The 21,031-nt window shown below is 39.4% G+C and overlaps 1 protein-coding gene across 1 annotated transcript; it reads left to right on the top strand.

Annotated features, from left to right (window-relative positions):
• Nucleotides 1-3,111: 3,111 nt before the first annotated feature.
• Nucleotides 3,112-20,480, top strand: DSN1 (DSN1 component of MIS12 kinetochore complex). The gene is made up of 12 exons (XM_083353998.1): nt 3,112-3,230; nt 5,405-5,441; nt 6,204-6,261; nt 8,084-8,443; nt 9,419-9,492; nt 10,226-10,298; nt 11,085-11,172; nt 12,915-12,974; nt 15,330-15,401; nt 17,112-17,259; nt 18,250-18,337; nt 20,000-20,480. The coding sequence occupies exons 1-12, from the start codon at nt 3,202-3,204 to the stop codon at nt 20,089-20,091; spliced, it is 1,179 nt and encodes a 392-aa protein (XP_083210124.1). The 5' UTR covers nt 3,112-3,201; the 3' UTR covers nt 20,092-20,480.
• Nucleotides 20,481-21,031: the final 551 nt, after the last annotated feature.

Raw genomic sequence — 21,031 nt, forward strand, 5'->3', positions numbered from 1 at the left:
GTCTGCCATTGCAGATTCCATTTTTCCAGTGATACTGTTTTACCATGTAGTTTAGAGATCGTTGATAACCGGAATAACAGGCAAGTTTGGCCTAAAATGAAGCAGGGCACAGGCTGTTTATATTCAATTGGATGCTAAAATTATCTTCCATCTTTATGAATGTATACCCCATTCATTTTGATAGTGGTAATACCATCTTAGGTATTAGGCTGATAGAATTTTGTCAAGAGAATACGATGGTGATAGCAAACACTCTTTTCCAACAATCCAAGAGATGGCTCTACACCTGGACATCAGACAGTCAACACAGAAATCAGATTGACTGTGCTCTGCAACCAAAGATGGAGAAGCTCTATACAGTCGGTAAAAACAAGACCAGGAGCTGACTGTGGCTCAGACCATGAGCTTCTCATTGCAAAGTTTAGGCTTAAACTGAAGAAAGTAGGGAAAAGCACTAGGCCACTCAGGTATGAATTAAACCATATCCCTGTTGAATATACAGTAGAAGTGACAAATAGATTTAAGGAATTAGATCTGATAGAGTGTGCCTGAAGAATTATGGACAGATTCACAACATTGTACAAGAGGTAGCAACCAAAACCATCCCAAAGAAAAAGAAATGCAAGAAAGCAAAATGGCTGTCTGAGGAGCTTTGCAAATAGCTGAGGAAAGGAGGGAAGCGAAAGGCAAGGGAGAAAAAGAAAGATACGCCCAATTGAATGCAGAATTCCAGAGAATAGCTAGAAGAGATAAGAATGCCTTCTTAAATGAACAATGCAAAGAAATAGAAGAAAACAATAGAATAGGGAGGACCAGAGATCTCTTCAAGAAAATTGGAGAGATGAAGGGAACGTTTCATGCAAAAATGGGCATGATAAAGGATCAAAATGGCAGGGACCTAACAGAGGCTGAAGAGATTAAGAAGAGGTGGTAAAATTACACAGAACTGTACAAGAATGAGCTTAATGTCCCTGATAACCACGATGAGGTAGTCACTGACCTCGAGCCAGACATCCTAGAATGTGAAGTGAGGTGGGCCTTAGAAAAACTGAACGACAACAAAGCTAGTGGAAGTGACAGTATTCCAACTGAGCTATTCAAAATCTTAAAAGACGATGCAGTAAAAGTGCTACACTCAATCTGCCAGCAGATTTGCAAAGAAAGGCAGTGCCAAAGAATGTTCAAACTATCGCACCATTGCACTCATTTCACATGCTAGTAAAGTTATGCTTAAAATCCTACAAGCTAGACTTCAGCAGTATGTGGATCGAGAATACCAGAGGTACAGGCAGGATTTCGAAGAGGCAGAGGAACTAGTGACAGATTTTATTTTCCTGGGCTCCAAGATCACTGCAGATGGGGACTGTAGCCAAGAAATTAAAAGACGCCTGCTCCTCGGGAAGAAAGCCATGGCAAATCTAGACAGCACACTAAAAAGCAGAGACATCACCCTGCCAACAAAAGTGTGCATAGTCAAGGCTATGGTCTTCCCAGTTGCAATGTATGGCAGTGAAAGTTGGACCATAAGAAAGGCTGAGCGCCAAAGAATTGAGGCCTTTGAACTAAGGTGCTGGAGAAGACTCCTGTGAGTCCCTTGGACTGCAAGGCGATCAAACCGGTCAGTCCTAGAGGAGATCAACCCTGATTGCTCTTTAGAAGGCCAGATCCTGAAACTAAACTCAAATACTTTGGCCACCTAATGAGAAGGAAGGACTCACTGGAGAAGAGCCTAATGCTGGGAAAGATTGAGGGCGATAGAAGAAGGGGACGACAGAGAATGAGGTGGCTGGATGGAGTCACTGAAGCAGTAGGCGTGAGCTTAAATGGACTCCAGAAGATGGTAGAGGACAGGAAGGCCTGGAGGAACATTGTCCATGGGGTCGCGATGGGTCAGACATGACTTCGCAGCTAAGAACAACATTAGAGATGTCAGTTCCGCCCCCTCTCCAGCAGCTTTAATAATCAAGTGTTGGATGTTGACATTATATTTCCTGGATCTTTTAAGGTACTTATGATAAGGAAGACCCAACAAATTAAATGCAAATTTTAGAAATCCACAGTTGACATAAGTTATAGCTTAACAGTTTTTTCATTTTAAAATGAAAACGTGATATAACTGTAATACAGGTTAATACAATAAGTTTCAGAGATAATGTATGACAGTCCACTTTTGGGTTATCTGTATAAAAACATACAAAGGAACAGATTTCCCGATTTGCTGGAATGATTATGAGTGTTGCTCAGAGAAACCAATAGAGGAAAAATGGAACTTGGCATCGGGCCAGCAGTGGGAATATTTTCTGTGCGCAATGTCGAAAAATGGTTTCTACACAACTAAGTAACAGGTTTAGGCAGAGGCGGGGCGGGGCAGGTAATTAAAGCGGACCTATGCTGCCAACTTTCAGCCTTTCCGATGTGTGTATACGAGAAAAACAATCCATCTTGTAACAGCAACCGAGAATGAGTTGCTTTTGCACCACAATGTTTCACATGACAAAAAAATATAACTTTTTCATATAAAATAAAACCTGGTTTTTTAAAAAAAAAACCAAAACCCAGCTGCTCCATTGTTCCAGGCGGAGAGACAGAACTTACGCTATCCAACTGCAGAGATCCTGGATTTCTTCCGTTTTTCCTGTGCCAGTTTATCTCTTCTCGGGGGTGGCGTGGGAAGAGACAAGAGAGAAAGTTATTTTTCTAATTCGAATTGTACGATTTCCAAATAAAAGCAATTTTTCTTCTCTCGTTCTGCAAACCCTGCAAAATAAAACGATGGGATGAAAGAAGCAGAGATGTCGAGAGGTGAGTTGTCCAAGCGGAGTTCTCCAACGCTTTGGATTATTTGGGCCATGGATAATGGGAAGTGTGTTGAGATGTCCCCAAAGTTGTCTTTAGTGTTTCCTCTCTTTTACACTCTGCTCCTGCGCGTGATACAAATGCGCCCAACAAACTAATTAGAAGAAGCTAGTAAATTAAATTAAATTACATCCTCTCTTTCCAGGCAGTTCTGGCTCTACGGTCCATCAGCGAGCCGGTGAGAAAAAATACGCATGCGCCCAAGCAGTCTTGGTAGAGCAAAACCCCGCCTGTCCTAGAAACTATCGACGGAAGGACGGCCAAGTTGTAAGTGCGCATGCGCCTTGGCGGGCTCGTTTGATTTCCCTTGTCTTACTTAGGGCGAAGGTGATAGGAGTCGCGGAGATGAAGAAAGGGGAGCTCCGTTCGGGCTGGTGAGTTGGGAGATGTCGTCCTGCTTTCCGCGTTTCATTTCCATGTCTTTTTCTTCGGGCTCTCCTTAGGCGCTTTGAAATCCTGGGGAAAAGCGGTTGCTTCTTAACGGTTCGACTGCTTTCGAATGTCGGATTGTGTTGTCAGGCGGTGATGTCATGGCGTCTCCAAGACGTGGAGAAGTAAAGCTAAGGTTATCTAAACCGCGCGAAGCTAATTCAGGGGTCTTCAAACTCGGCCCTTTTATGATTCGTGGACTCCAACTCCCAGAATTCCTCAGCCAGGCACACTGGCTGAGGAATTCTGGGAGTTGAAGTCCACAAGTCATAAAAGGGCTGAGTTTGAAGACCCCTGAGCTAATTGGACGCTAGAGCATTCGGGGGCGGGGCTTGCAAATCTAAGGTGGTCATTCGGCAGGCTCACTGCCACATCGCTTTACAGGTAGTCCTCGACCTACAACATGAGTTACGGCAGGACTGCAAAAAGTGATTTATGGCCGTTTTTCACACTTAGGATTGTTGTGGCACACGCATGATTCCGTGACCGAAATTCAGATGCTTGGCAACTGGTTCACATTTATGACCTTTGCTGTGTCCCTGGAGTCAGAAGATCTGACCTGGAAAGTTAACACAACCCAGGTGGCCAGAAAGGCCCAACAGAGGCTTCACTTTCTCAGGGTCTTGCGGAAGAACAGGGTAGAACAATGGCTAATGGCCCTCTTTTACCGGTCTACTATAGAGAGCGTCCTCTCGTATGGTATTGTGGTTTGGTATGCTGGTCTGACAGCCGCGGACAGGAAAGCATTACAGAGGGTGGTGAGCACAGCACAAGACATTGTGGGCTGTTCCCTGACACCACTGGATGACATCGCCAGGGCTCGCTGCCTTGGAAGAGTGAGGAAAATTCTCAGGGATGACTCACACCCTGGACGGTATCTCTTTACTCTCCTACCATCGGGTAGGAGATATAGGAGTATAGCCAGCCGCACCAACAGGCTGAAAAACAGCTTTTATCCGTGGGCTGTTAGGCTTTTGAGCGGGAAATAATTTTATAAACTTTATGCATGATTGACTTGCGAGGCCAGTGCGTTGTGCAATTAGCTCACATGGTGTAATAAGATGGAGGGTTTGTGTCACTGTGAGTTGGGGGTGGGGGCACGAAGGGAGGCTCAGCCAATCTCAATGTATACATGATTGTACTTTAACAATAAAGGTTCATTTATTCAAAGTGATCTCCTTTTGTGACCTTCTGACAAAGTCAATGGGGAAGCCAGATTCAACTTAACCATGTTGTTAACAACTATAGCAGGGGAGTCAAACTGCCGGCCTGTGGGCAGGACACACCATGATGAAACCGCGCCCACCCTATTGCTGGCAATGGGGAAAAAGCTCCAATACGTCACATGATGTCATGTGACGTGAGTTTGACATGTCTGAACTACAGTGATTTGCTTAACTTTTAAAAGAAAGGGTATAAATGGAGCAAAATTCATTTATGGTAACAAATGTCTAGCAGAAATGTTGGGCTCAATTGTGGTCGTAAGTTGAGGACTACCTGTATTTATATTTTTGGTACTGAAAGTGGAGGGTGGCAAAGAATGAAAAGGTATGCAAAAGTAGGCTGCGTTTAACTGCAATACTCATGGAGATACTTTGACTGAAGCGGGTTTTTGATGTTGCTGCATGGCGGGACTGTTCATGGCTTTAATATAAGGCTAATGTATCTATATTGTAATTATCCTCGCAAGCAGTACATGTCTAGCAGTCCTCTAGATATTTGCAGCCCAGATGTGGTAGCCCTTTTGACCTCCTTATAGTCAGATATTCAATGGATCAAAGGTTCTTGGCCATTCCTACCTTGTATTTATTTAATGTTTGGTGGTTGTTTAAGGCCCAGTGGTAAATACAAAAAAACCTTTCTTTAGCTTGAACAGGATGTACTTGCTGACATTTTCTTTCTATGCAAATCAATAGCTTTGAATTTGGGTTATCTGAGTTTAGTTCCATATGCTGCATTGCAGTTGCTGGAGAAAATGATAACTGGACACACAATGACTGCAGAGTGAACCAACATCTGTAAAATTCCTAAAAGCAATGTTTGACTGTAGTTATTTAATTTTTTTTTAAAGGACAGGAAACTTGGCTCAATGATAATTTTTTGTTGTTAACCTTTTCAGCACAGAAGGTATTCTTCCAAAGGCGTTAGCTCAACAGGTAAATGAAACTACCTAAAAGCTTTAAAATGTGGCATGTTTAATGCTCTGGTTGATTCTTAGTATTCAGATTAATCCATACATTTTCCTGCAATTCTGTAGTACCGGTAGTAGTCAATAATTCAACATGTAGTGGAAGGCCAAAATGTGTCAGTCATCTAAAAAACAGAACAGATTCTACATATTTAACAAAGGCAATTCCTTGTTCTTTATAGTGCAGGAGTTGAAATGCAAAAATTAGGCCGATAGGTCCTGATAGGATCTGATAGGTCCAACTATGCATTTAATTTATTTATGTGAGGTTGGTTATTACCTAAGGGGAAAAAGAAATATCAGGTTAAGTTACAGAGCTCTTTAAACAGCTCTGGATGTAATATGTTATGCATTTCTTATTAAGCATAGAAATTTTTGCTTATTTTTATATTCGTTTCCCATTTGTATGTCTTTAATCAATCCAAAGCAGTAAATCATGTGAAAAATTTACTATACATTGTAGATCTTTTCCATATAAATATTTTATGGAATCAGACTAATTTGGGAAGCAATTATATTGTGTAAAGTTGAGCACAAAACCATGAATCTTCAAGGATGCCGAATCCTTTGAATAAGGAGAATGTTCTTGGAGAAATAAAATAATTGTGCTTTTCTATCACAGCAGAAACACCAAGATAATAATTATTTTCTAATGTAATGCTTGTGGGGAAAAAAGAATCTAATGTCATCTATAATGTTTTGTGACAAATACACATTTTTTTTGTTTCAGACCAGTTCTGAAGACATGCAGTCTGCTTCTGTGTGTGGAAAAAAGGCTGAGATGTTGGGTAAAAGAATTAACACAAATATTTTTTGTTTGGTCTTCCATTACTGCTTCGTCAAACTATGTGTCACTGTAAACTACAGCTTGCTGCAATGTGTGAACCCACCACAACAAGTCATATACAGCAGGGGTCTCCAACTTTGACAACTTTAAGATTTGTGAACTTCCAATTCCCAGAATTCCTCAGCCAGCACAAGCCTTAAAGTTGTCAAGGGTGGAGACCCCTGATATAAAGTAAACCACAGCTTAACAGAATGTGTGGCCCATTCGTAATTTTGACTGACTTCTCTTAGTACTGTATTATTTTGTGAAAGTTGCCGTGGTGGCCTGTATTGAAATTCAGTGCAGAAGTACATAGGTACTCCTCTACTTGTGACAATTGAGACCAGAGTCTCTGTTAACAAGGTGGTTAAGTGAGTCATGCCCAGTTTTATGACCTTTTACCCATGGTTGTTAAGCAAATCAGTGCAGTTGTTAAATGAATCGTGCAGTCATTAAACATATCTGGCTTTCCTCATTGACTTTGCTTGTCAGAAGCCGGCTGGGGAGGTTGCAAATGGCAATCGCGTGACCCTGGCACACTGTAACTGCAATACATGCCAGATACCAAGCTCTTGAATTTTGATCTTGTGACCGTGGGGATGCTGCATCAGTTGTAAGTATGAGGACTGTTTATAAGCCACTTTCTTCAGTGCCACTGTAACTTTGGTCAGTAAATGAATGGTTGTAAGTCGAGTACTACCTGTATCTCTATTACTATACAGAAAAGAAATGTAGAGGAAAACCATAAATTGGTTTGTGGATTAATTAGTCTTATCATTTCTAACCAATATTTAGAATTTGCGTAAAATGCTAATAGTAACTGCTGGGCTGGTTGAGATGGGCTGGTTTAGAAACTAATCTATGAATTGGCCATCTCTGGATATTCTGGGTAGGTTCTCATAATTCTTAGTTAGCATGAGTAGGCCTTAGTAGGCCTTCTAAATCACCAGGCTAAGGAGCCTATATAGCTTTTCCTACCCCTTTGTTCTTTTGTTTTGTAGCTTATATATTTCTTATTTCTGTTATACATTGCTTTAAATAATCCTTAGGTGAAAAGGGGATCCAAAATATTCTAATGTAAAATAAATTGTACTGGCAGAGCATTCCTGTGTCAGATTCTTCTCCCCTCTGCTTATAACCTGTTTGCATGCATTTTAAATTTTTATAGTTCAAAAATTCAGATATGTACTGAATTTCTTTCCATTTTGCTTTGAAATATTTTTTGGTTTTGACATGAAGTATGTTTTTGTGGGAAGTCAGCCCTCCAGAGAAGGAAATATTAAAAAGGCAGAAAAATATATTTCCTAAAAGGATCTTAAAGAGGCAGAAAAGCATGCCCAGTTTTCTTAATAGCCCCAAGTCTCCCTCCCCCAAGCAAAAACCAGCTCTATAGAAACGCAGGTGTAAACCATCAGGAAGGTTGAAGCTAGAAGATTAAGAAGACAAAGACACCTAAAATCTACATACCCCACCCAAACTCTAAGACAGGACACAATAGGATTAACCCGCAGATGCCAGACTCAGGTCAGAATACATGACGCAGGAAATACAAAGCCTCAAACAGGAACAGGAAACAACTCCAAACAAATGCCCCAGAGGGTATAAAAACCCACTCCCTACATGTGCTCACACTCTTTTTTCCAGAGCCATCCTTCTGTCTGGCTCTCCTCTTCAATAAACTGCAACCTTCTTTCTAAAGCAGTCGCCATGTTGTTTATCCCTGGCTTGGACTGAACCATGATGAAGACTTCTTTCAACATTTTGTCTACTTTCCTTCTTTGTAGAAAATGCGTACAACCAAGAGACATTGACTGCTGAATGCTTTATCAAACCAGATAATATTGCTAGTTATAGCAATGCGATCCCAGTTGAAACGACAGCCAGCCATTCAGCGGTGTTGGCCAAGACTAGCAAACAAAAATGCCATCCAGTATATAGTCTGAAGAATGAGTATTCTGAGGGCCTTGAAAAAGTATCCTCACAGGCCATTGATCCTGAAACACAACGTGCTTCAACTTCATGTAATGTATCCTTTGGACATCTACCTAGCCCAAAAGTTGCACGTCGCTCCATGAATCGCTACAGTCTGAAACTAGGTGTTAATCGCCGGAAGTCACTGCCACCTCTTCATGTGGATATTTTGGGTATGTTTCCTTGACGCAAACAATGATTAAGGATGAACTTGGTAGGAGGAAGACAACATGAGTTGAGTTCTGGAAGAAATGTGAACAGATGGCACCCTAAAATTTGCTTCCAGCTGAACTATCCAACTAGTTGCTGTATAATATTGGGTTTAGTATTTTTTTAAATGGACTTTCTGCCTCCCCCAGGGCAACAACCCTCAATATTAGATTGGAAGAACTGAAAGATTTAGTCCGCTAATTTTGTGTATTGAACGTTTGGGCTTTTTTTAGCAGAATGGATGTCTTAGTCTAAGGACTATGCACCAAGACACTAAAAACATTTTCAAAAATCTTAGTATTGCCCATTTTGAGTGGTTCTAGGGTACTGCAGAGAAGATATTCTGGTGCTATATTATAGGCCACTGATTGTCTGTTTCTGGTCTAAAACAATGTTCACCTGCCCCTAAATGATTGCACTATGATTTTCAGAAAAATGCTCTTTATAAACTCCAAGTAAATGAAGTCATAATGAAGTTATTACTAACAAAGTTGTGAAAAAATTTGGGGCATAAAGTGCTCTAGTTTCATTTATCTATTTAATTTATTATTTTCCAACCTGGTCTTTTCTATAGATGGTGAACATCAAACTCATCCAGCACCAAGTTAGAGGAAGGCTCTGTTCTTGTAATAATGCTTATCTGTTCAGAAAATAAGTACCACTGTGTTTAGTAAGGCTTGCTTCAAGGTTTGCTTATATGGTTGTGAAAATGTAATTGTCTAAAAATATTAGGCATTAATGTACAGTCACTAAAATATTTATAATAATATAGTTTGAAAAACATGTTATTTCCCAAACTGAAATAATACCCCCAAATGGCAGTTATTAAAGCACAACAATCCCAATTAACATACCACCCAATTCTGGAAAAAAAATGTAGAATAAAATTGTCTGGGCTAATTCACTGTACTTTAAATGACATTTTGCTGAACTTTCAGGATTGTGTAAGGCAATCAGCCTGGATTTGCCAGAGGCTGAGAGAATGGCAGCACTCCTTCTTTCTAGTTTCCAGGTAAAGTTCAAGTTAAAACTTAATGGGGTTGCCACTGTGGAAAAGTGGTGGCTACACAGGGTTTTTCTTTGTTGAGTGTGGATACAATAGTGATGGTAGCATGCTCAATGCACCAAGGGGAAGACTTTCAGGCTACCTTTTGTAAGAATGCACAAGCCATTATCTAAACCAGGGGTCTTCAAACTCGGCCCTTTTATGACTCATGGACTTCAACTCCCAGAATTCTTCAGCCAGCATGCCTAGCTGAGGAATTCTGGGAGTTGAAGTCCATGAGTCATAAAAGGGCCGAGTTTGAAGACCCCTGATCTAAACTAATGGCTCTTATCAGAATCAGTCCTGATCAGCAATGAAGCTGTTATTGTAGAAAGTGCTAATTTTATTGATCTGGTTAGTTGAGAACTAGTTGATTTATACCAGGGGTCTTCAACTTTGGCCCTTTTATGACTTGTGGACTTCACCTCCCAGAATTCCTCAACCAGGCACGTTGGCTGAGAAATTCTGGGAGTTGAAGTCCACAAGTCATAAAAGGGCCGGGTTTGAAAACCCCTGATTTATACAATAAGTGCAATAACTTCTGGTTACTGGAGCCATAATGGGGTTTTGATTACAGTATATGGTTAAAAAAAATCTCTTATTTCTAATCGCACTGGTGAAAAATTAAATTTTAGCATGAATTCTGTGAACATTTAAAGATTAAATAACATTCAAATTTAAATCTTTTCTTTCCTGTTAGTACTCTGCTCAAAAGCTTGAGCAGTCTTTAGGGCACATGGAAGGCTTTAATATTGAAACCTTTCAGCAGAATGGTAAGTTTTACTTTTGATTTACTTCAAGAGAGTAAGGGCTGTGTCTCATCTGAAGAACACCTGGGAATCAATTTGGTCAAGTGTGTTTGAGCTTAAAATAAGTATTCTGTCAAGCTAGATCTTAGCAATGTAAAAACAGGTCAGAATTATTTCAGATAATTTTGAAGGAAATGTGACATACGTATTTCATTCTTAAATGTGCTGTGATGAGTCAAAAGAGGAATCCATCTAGAGCAGGGGTAGGCAACCTTGGCTCTTTTATGACTCGTGGACTTCAACTCCCAGATTCTGGGAGTTGAAGTCCACGAGTCATAAAAGAGCCATGGTTGCCTACCCCTGGTCTAGAGTCTCTACATGGCTACAAATGGACTAAGTCCAACCTCTCTTGAATTCTGTTGATCCTTATCTAACACCGTGTTAATGCTGACAATTAGATGAGTAGATTCCTGTACATAGACATGATTAACAATAAATCAATTTAATTGGAACTTCATATGTCGTCCTGATCTTTCACGCCTGACATGTACTTGCTAAACACTGATTCTTATATGTTATAACACTACCTTTAGTATCCCATTACGTAGATTGAAATTTTATTTAAGAATACAGCCAATGTTTCCTTCTCTGTATGTATTACAAGGGAAAATCAATGGTGGTAGACAAATAGAAATTCAGAAAAACTTATCCTTCAACCTTAGTGGAAAACAGAAAGTTCATTTTTTCTCACGATGATTTCTCATACTGCATTTCATCCTATTCACTCTGGTTTTTCATTATCTTTTCTAGTGAGCTCGCTTTCAGAAGAGCTGAGGCTCCACACAAAGAAACTGATGCTAGATGGAACTCTGCAGAAATGCTTTGATGACCCCAAATTGTAAAATGACTAGGTTTTTTTTTATTTGTTACAACTAAAACATGTTCTTATAGTCAGGTGTAGATGTAGATCAGGGGTGTCAAACTCAATTTCATTGAGGGCCGCATCAGCATTGCGGTTGCCTTTAGGGGGCCGGGTGGGTATGGCCTGGGTGGGCGTGGCTAGAGTGCGTATGGCCTACTGGGTGGGCATGGCCAGCTCTACATCGTTCGCATCAAGGGTGCCTATGGGGGCCTGGGCAGGAGTGGGACAGATCTGAGGGTCTCTGGCAGAAGGAGGGTCTCTGGGCCAGGGCCAAGGCAGTGGGGGCCGTTCCCTCACTGTTTCCAGGATGGCTTCGCAGGCCACATGAAACCACTTCATGGGCCCGATCTGGCCCCCGGGCCTTGTGTTTGACATGTCTGATGTAGATGTACCTGAAACGTGCAGATGTACCTGATGCATAGTTATTAAGAGTCAGCAGTAAATTGTGCCATATTTCTTGAATTCTTGGGTGATCTCTGAGCTTGGATAGTTTCCTGCAGAAGTTTAATGACTATATAACACCAGTGCAAGGGAGACTGGAGTTTGCTGATTGTATCTAACAATTTGCCCTATCAGTCTTGGTTGGGATGTGGCTTCCTCCTTGATGGTTTCTTGACTGGGTTATTGTTTCTTCCCTGATTGTTCATGTGGTGATATTTCCTGCTTATCTGGGAGTTAATTGTGGGAGTGGGTGTATTCTAGGCTATTTGTTTCCTTCCTAGGCTTTCGACTATATTGTAAATGGTATGTACACTGGGCGTTTATTTAATTTACATATTACCCATCTCATTATCTAAAGCAACTCTTCAAAGCGGTACTGCTGCCTCAGGAAACAAAATCACTATTCTCTCAGGTGACAAAGCCAAACCACTGTTAATGAATAGAACATAATATGTACGGAAAGCCAAAGAACTACTGAGGTAAAAGAATCCTACAATCCCATAAATAACAACTCAATATGGAACCTGGACAACCAAATCAAGAAAATCCTCAACTTTCTAAGCAAGAAAGAACAAATCATGAAATAAGAGTTGCAGATGAAAAGTGGTGGACCTGCCCTCCTATGGGCATCTCAAAATACAAGCTCCACATACCACCTCTATCGCTATCAGAGACCTCAACCTACAATGCATCCAAAGAGCTCACCAGAAACCTTTTTGGAGATGGGAGGAAATGCTCTTATTAATTCACCACGACAGAGCTTCCAGAATATCAAGGACCTGAAAACGGAAGAGGATAGAACTATGACTTCACTTGATGTCATAGGACTCTTCATGTCCATAGATCCAGAAGTACCCGAAAAATCATTGCAGCATCACTACATAAACACGTATGCAACATAACAGAATATACTATTAACCCAGAATCATGACATTCATCATCCTTTGCCTTTCAGTTCAATGGACAAATATACTAAGAAATCATAGGAAGACCCATGAATTCAGTACTCCGGATTCTTAGCTAAGATTGTGATGTATGTCTAGAAACAGGAGCATTCTCACACAAACACTGAGCCTTTAAATCTGCTTTCTAGATGACGAGTTATAATAACCCAATAGTTCACCCTCAAGCTACAGATATTCTCTTTGTTGTATGCTGATTGCATAAGAATTGCATATGAACATTATAGAAATAACAGCAGAATAAATTAGAAACCAATCTTTGGTTTCCTATAACTTAATAGTGTCTTAACTCTCTGCATCTTCTATCTATTTTAGTGGTTTGTCAGATCCTGTATTCAATGAAGTGGTGACTACCTTAAAGGACACCATTGCGAGGTAAGATAAACTCAAAACCCAAATGCACTGTAATATGGGCGCTACAGGGATCAAATCAGCTTGGTGATTTCCATTGGAGAATAAATTTGATGGAAGTATCGAGGGAAGGGTTTTTCTTTTTTAGTGTAGTAATATTTTACGACAGAAAGTTTGGCCATAAAAAGGAGCTTCTGTGTCCTCCAATTACGGTATATCTCTGCTTCACCATACTTTTGTAACCTTTGGAGGTCAAAGAACAAATTATTACTCCTAGCTAGGAAAAGATTGCCTTTGCCTGGACAGTAAAGTGGTAAAGTTTTGATTTATCTTCAATCTAAAATGAAAGCGTTTTCCATTTGTCATTAAGTACTGCTTAGTTTGTTCTAAAGGGAAGCCCTCTGATTGTAGGCTAAAACATTCTTTCCCATCTGATTCAAATTCTTCCTTCTCTGTCATGGTTAAACATAATTCAGGATTATATCTGAACTAATCACCATGCAAATGAGAATGAACCTTAAGCATTATTTGTTCTCATTAGCATAACATGTTGATTAAAGGCTGTAAGTGAAGTGGCAGTGTAACAGTTTGCTCCAGGAATTAGTGCAAACAACCGTGGCCTCTTCCTCTTCTAACATATCAGTAATATTCTGTCCAGATAAGAAAGAATAAAAATGTGTATTTATGTAAAACATTTGTAAGCTGCTTCCCATGAAAAGGAACCCCCAATTTACAGTTAAAGATTCTATTATCAGTTAAAACCGTAGGTTGAAGCAATTAATAGAAACAAATACGTTTTACAAAAATACAATGCAAAACAAAATCTGCAAAATAAGCATTAAAATATTAATGTGGAATACAAGCAGTAATAAAAGAATTAAAAATCACAGTAGGATTAAAACATAACTTCTGGGAGAATAACAGTATTTACCTTGTGCCAAAAGAGATGATAAAGATGCCTCTGGGTTGAAGGATGTCCTGAACAGGCCTTCCAAATATGGCATTATGAGTAGGATATAATGGGAAGAGATGGGTTTTCCCCCCGAGATTTTAAACCGTAAATAGTTTTGTAATAAAAGCAACCTTCTTGAATTGAGATTTGAAGTAAACTGGAATCCAGTGAAGACCATGAAGAACTTTCTATTGCCTCATTGCAGTCACACCTCTGCCACAGTAGGCTGAAGTAACTAAGGTTTCTGAGTTGTATCCAAGGGCTGTCCAGATTATAATACACTCCAGTAATCTAGTGGAAATAGAGTATTCTAACTCCAGCAGAAAAGAGAAAGTCCTCTACATATCTATAGAAAACAGATGACTAAGAGGATGTTAGGTTTTGGATCCAGTGAATCATGAAAGCTATTCAGGTTATTCAGGCTTTTAATGAACAAAATGTACTTGAGTAATTGGAACCAAAATTTCACAGCAATTTCCTTGCTGTGCCTTTTTCTCTGGAATCTCATTGTTTATTAGCTCTTCTTTTTTCTTTTTTGTGAAGTGTCAAGTGATATTAGCCCATTGTTTTCTGTAATTTTCTCCCCCTTAAATCTGATATGATATGCTTTATAATGTAATTGCAATACTTGTCTCGTATGGACTAATAAAAGCTTTTAAGGATCTTTGTGCTTTATAAGCATTCTCTATTTAAAAATTTAGCCTATTCAATCATTCCTTGAGTCTTTTAATGCCTTGATGTCATTTTCGGTTCCTGCAAGGGAAAGAAGCTTTCAAGAATACTTTCCTGTTAGTATTTATTTATTAATTTACTAACATTTTACTTTAAAAAATCCCCATTGGTTAAAATCTGTTGTCTCTCTATTAAAACAGAATGACACGGGAAGCAAGAAGAGCTTATTCAGTTTATAAGCTATTTATCATGCATCCCTGAACCGTGTTCATTAAGAAACTATAAAACTGACTGAACTTTTAAAGATGGAAGAAAATTCCATTTTGATTATTATAACCCCTCCAGTATCTCAGAGTAGTTATGTGTTATATGCAAGATTGTTATAAGATCTTTAGATACGTTTTCTGTATTAGAGTAGGCAATAATTCTCCAAACCTCATGAGCATTGCATAATGTGTCACCCAAGTACTTGCATAAATCTGACTCCCAAACTTGTTTAAAACTATGGATTACCTCTATCTGTTTCCCTCACATGAAAATTAAGTTAATTTTAATAGCTTTAGCTGAATGGAGGTGATTTATGAACATCCCATGAGAATATGGAAGACAAAGAGTGTAGAGTATTGATGGACCACGTAGTGCCATATACAATTCTCAAGTGGCCTTTCTTTTAAGGCTACTTCAAGTTAATGACAGCAAGTGGCAGCACTAATACCTCTGTTGTTGAAGCTAATTATAATCTGTATTTTTAACAGGTTTTCAGCAGAGAATCAAGCTTGGGATGAGCTACTTCAGTCCTACCAGGAAAAACTGAAAGAAATATCCAGGTTAGAATATTGTCTATTTTTCTTTTATCTTTAGGTTATTCTGAAAGCAGGGTTACAAAACCAAAGGCTATAAAATTTATATAATGAAATGTAATGGACAAGAACAGAAAAAAGTGAGTATGGATAGAGCCCGCACATTTTAATTGCCATTACTAGGTAAGCTCAAATACTGAAACTGGTGTTTTTTAATATTTCCATGTATTTAATTATCTTTTAATTTTTGTAAATCTCTATGTTTATTCTTGCCCTGTACACCGCCCTGAGTCCTTCGGGAGAAGGGCGGTATAGAAATATTAATAAATTAAATTAAATTAAATTTCCAAATAATCTAGATTTAGCAACATGAGTGAGGGAGCAGTAAAATGAACTGACCAAATTTGTTGATACTACTGAATTTTTCAGAGTGGTTGAGCTGAAATGGGAAGCAATATTGATATTGCCCTTACTGATTAAGAAATAGTTAACTTTCATCTCGCCAGGAAAGGGAAGCTGGAAACTTCTAGAAGGGGAAGACAGGAGGTTGGGGGCTATTAAAAATAAGGACGGCAGATCCAATTTTGAGGGTCGGGAAAGAGTTTTAACTAAGGGGTTTAGACAGATATATAATCCAGTTAATGCTTGCTCAGAATTTTTCCCTATTTTATTAATCCTATTATAACTGTTCATTGAGGACTGATGTTTCTAAGAGCTACATCAGGTTTGCTAACATAGAACAAATATGATAATAATAGGTAAAGGTAAAGGTTCCCCCGCACATGCGTGCTAGTCGTTTCCAACTCTAGGGGCCGGTGCTCATCTCCGTTTCAAAGCCGAAGAGCCAGCGCTTGTCCTTGGACGTCTCCGTGGTCATGTGGCCAGCATGACTAGACACCAAAGGCGCACGGAACGCTGTTGCCTTCCCACCGTAGTGGTCCCTATTTTTCTACTTGCATTTTTACATGCGTTCGAACTGCTAGGTTGGCAGAAGCTGGGACGAGTAACAGGCGCTCACTCTGTTACGCGGCACTCGGGATTCGACCCGCCAAACTGCCGACCTTCTGATCGACAAGCTCAGTGTCCTAACCCACTGAGCCACCGCGTCCCTTCCATGATAATACTGTACCAATAAAAAAGATTTGGTTTTTTTGTCCTGTAGAGAAGGATTCCCCTTCTCATCCCCCAAAAGGTGAAAGATTGCCCAGTATTTTTGGGAACTGATGGTTGGCATCTAGCTGAGAAAAAAGGGGGAAGAATGGAAACCCAAAAGAATGAATTGAGGGTTGGGCTAGAACAGGGGTGTCAAACTCAATTTCATTGAGGGCCGCATCAGCATTGCGGTTGCCCTCAAGGGGCCGGGTGGGTGTGGCCAAGGTAGATATGGCCTACTGGGTGGGCGTGGCTAGAGTGCGTATGGCCTACTGGGTGGGCGCGGCCAGCTCTACATCGTTCGCATCAAGGGTGCCTATGGGGGCCTGGGCAGGAGTGGGACAGATCTGAGGGTCTCTGGCAGAAGGAGGGTCTCTGGGCCAGGGCCAAGGCAGTGTGGGCCGTTCCCTCACTGTTTCCAGGGGGGCTTCGTGGGCCGCATGAAACCACTTCGCGGGCCTGATCCGGCCCCCGGGCCTTGTGTTTGACATGTCTGGGCTAGAATCAACCACATACCCTGTAATAGTGAATTTATTGGCCATTAAGTACTTATTATGGTGATCTGCTTTTTTTTAATCTTTTAAGGCAGCTAGAGTCACGCAAGCTGAAACGAGCACCAGAGGAACCTTGCAGCTACCTTGGGACATCCCAAGCCCATGTACTTCAAGCCAAGCCAGACTATCAGAAAATATTGGATTGCCAAGCAGAAGTCTTTTATTGCCTAGAGGGAGTGGTGAGTGATGACATTAATTATTGTACCATTGTTTTGACATTCCTTACTGCCTTTTTTAAATGAATGCTATTTGCTAGCATTCATTTAAAAAAAGGCAGTAAAGAATGTTAAAACCAAAGAAACTGATGGATCAAATTATGCCCAGATAGTATCCATGTGGATAACTGGGCATTCTACATGCTTCTGAAAAACTTAGAAACTGAAAATGTTATATACAGAGGTAAAATGATAATCAAACATGGGTTATTGAGGCAAAAAGGCAGTTGAACAGTACACTTGCCAGGGAAGGAGGCAATATTTTTTCTGAGCAGGAGGAACAGAGTGAGGATGTAGGTAAAGCCATGTAAGTAATCGCATGGCTCGAAGATTTATATAACGATTAGGAATTTCTCAATGTGCAAGAATCACAAAACAAATAATGTACGAGAATTAGAAATTATGTCAGGATTGACCAGGACAGGCATGGCAGGGCCAAATAATAAACTTGGGAAGCTCCAATTATAAGGTAAATCCAACATCATCTTTCTAAGGAATAAAAATCCCAAAGCAAGTAAATAGATGTGCAAGAATAGTTAATTATATTTGCTTATTATATGACCTTTCAGTGTTGGCTACATAAAACTGAGAATAAGTCCTATTTCATATTTTATATTTCCATTGATTGAATCTGGAATGCTGATTGATACATCTCAGTAATATTTAGTTTAGAATAAGAGAGAGAATTGGTCATTTAAAGTAGGGGTCCCCAACCCCCGATCCGTGGGCCGGTAACCGGGCTGCAGAATGCCAGCCACCGGTCCACACAAACAAGGAAAGCCCCATCCATGGGATGTAGGCAGTACACAAAACCATGTACTTTCCGGTCCACGGAAAAACCTCTCTCCACGGAACCATTCCCTGGTGCCCAAAAGGTTGGGGACCTCTGATTTAAAGGGTCAGAATAGATTATCTCTACTGGATTGTCACCTTTTAAATGATGCTTCTTTTCAGTTTGATGAAATCAGTCAGATGGTGAAATTTTGTCAGACCTATGTGGAAGATACTACATTATATCTCCAGAAGCTATCAGCACAACTTGGTAAGTCATGGAGTGGCTACTATTTTTGTATAACTGAAACAAATTCCTAGTGTTCTTTTTTCTTCATATCAAATGTTTATTTTGCATTAAGTACTGTATATTTATTAAATTTCTACACCGCATGATTCCCAGTGACTCTGCCTAGTACTACCCAATGCACAAAACAAAAAGTAATAGTTCATGCATATAAAAGTTATAAAAGGGGTTAATTTGTTGTATGCATGTAGTATACACATTTTGTCTACCTGAAGTCTTAATTTCAGGTACTCCAAACGTTGAAAGTGAGTTTCTGTTCTCCCACTCTACTAATTTATTTCAATCTGATTTTCAGGGCTATTGTTTAAAGGTTTTAGATTTTTAAATGTTACACAACTCCACATCACCAAGCATTGGAAGTTAAATTCTATTTTTTATTGTAAATATTAAACTCATAGGATGTAATTGTATTAACTTTATTAATATTGGGGTTTTTGTCATGATTTATAGGATACTCATTTCCCAGAAATTGCCAGAACAGAAACTGGCAACACATAAACACTTACTGTTTTACCCTGAAAAATTGTTCTGGGCAATTGGGGAACTTTACAGAGTAGTACTGTATAAGGCAGAGGTGTCAAACTGGTGGCCTGTGGACCAGATGCGTCACACGCAGGCCACGCCCACCCCAGGTCCGCAAAAGCAAAAAACATTGCAATACATCACGATACATCATGTGACGCGATCGAGGTTGACACCCATGGTATATGGCATTGTCACAGTGGTTTGGGCATTAGGAAAAATCTCCTTTTCCTACATTTTATTTCTGTTTTCTGTAAACAGAATTAGCTTTTTTGGTTTGTGGCAAGATTACTCTGGATCCAACCTGTAAATATCAGTATTGCTGACATTAATGCAATTCAGAAGTCATTGATTTTACTCTCCATTAAGAGAAACTGCTGCATTGCACATTGCAAAGATATGTTACATTAACAGATTTGGATTATAAAAATATAATCTTGGAAAGGTATGTTAACATTAACAGATTTAGTTATAAAATGCAGCCTCAGGAATAGAAAACAAATTGTATGAGAAAGGTTAGTATACTTCGGGCTGATTTTATATCAGATATATCATGAGTTTTGTTGGGAAGATATGTGTCTCGATTTATAGAGATTGTTTAGCAATTCATGCAACACCAACACAATGTGTTGCTTACTTTTTTGCCTAAATACATCTCAGAAAACAAAATCACAATATGAAACTTGCTTGTAGTTTTTTAATATAGTATATTATGTCTGAATTCATATTTAACAGGCTACAAAAATGGCATTTATCTTTCTATAAGTGTGAAGGCTTTACTAAATATTTTTATTATTTAACATTCTTAATAATTAAAACAATCTTTAAACTTAAAAAAAGAAACCAAAATAAAAAATAATGTCTAAAAAGAATATCTACGTTATAGAAATGTTGCTTTCTCCAAAACAAATAGGTCATATTTCCAACAACCATTCTTAACATCTGCAAAGACAGCACCCTTCTCATTTCTTGATTACATGACCATAAAACTTAGCAGATCTATTTTAAGACTTTTAGTGTCCTATTAGGTTTCCACACGATGATTTTGCTATTCTCCATCATTCATTAATATCTGGCATTAATACAATATTCTTTTTATTTCAGCATCAAGAACTTTCCTGGGATTAGAGAAATCACCAGCCCGGAAGCTTCTCAAACTTATCCAGAAAAAATCATCTGTACTGCCACCTCCATAGGATTAAAGTTTCAGTTTCATTTTGCTAACAGACATTTCTTCAAGACTGTCTCATTCTTCATCTGACTTTCTAAAATTGACTTTGCAAATATCTAGGTAGGCCCATAGCTTGTTAGCAACTTAAATACTGGCTTGGGCATTGTCACTGAAAAGAGCAAGAAGCTGATCTCTCCACCAGTGTATGTTAGTGGGGAAAAAAAGTCAAGAGAACAAAAGACTGATCTAGCAACTTTTCTTTCTATGTCTGAGTGTATTTTTCTCCATGCTATGACGAATATTTGGTGAATAGTAGACAAGTGTGTAATGCTTACAGTATTTTTAGCTGCTTTTGTCTTGTGCACCATCTTCAATATTCTGATGCTACTCAAAATAAATTTTATTCTCTTTTAAGATGTGAAAAATCAATTTCCATATAGATGGCAAATATTGGTAAAAGAAAGTTTTGATTTCCAAGTAGAATGATGTAAGTTTTCTGGAATCCCATGCTATGGTATATTCTCTGTCAACCCAGGAACAGGAATTTCCTGGGGGGTGGGGTGGGGGTGGAGCAGAGTTTCAAGAGAGTAAGTACTTATCTATCAATGTTTTGCACATTTAATAAGCAATAAACACTAGCGAAGGGTGCTGCATTACCATGGTTTACGATCAGTGCTTTTTTTTTTGTAAAAGAAAAAGGTGCCGGAACTCACACATGTCATACAACCCACCTTGCCTACTCTACAAGGTTCCATCCAAAAAAGATGCCGGAACTCCGTTCTGAGCATTCTATGAGAAAAAAAAGCCCTGTTTACGATACTCTTGTTTTAAAGCTCCCCCAATTCCTGTGGATTTTCTGTGTGGATATGATATCCTTCATTCGGACTGAGCATAATCTTCATGGGGCTTTTCTCCTTTTTTAGTCACCATAACCTTGGGGAGCACCTGCGGCCGGCGTCAACTTC

The sequence above is a fragment of the Vipera ursinii genome (genome assembly GCF_947247035.1).
Source record: "Vipera ursinii genome assembly, chromosome: 2".
Classification (NCBI taxonomy): domain Eukaryota; kingdom Metazoa; phylum Chordata; class Lepidosauria; order Squamata; family Viperidae; genus Vipera; species Vipera ursinii.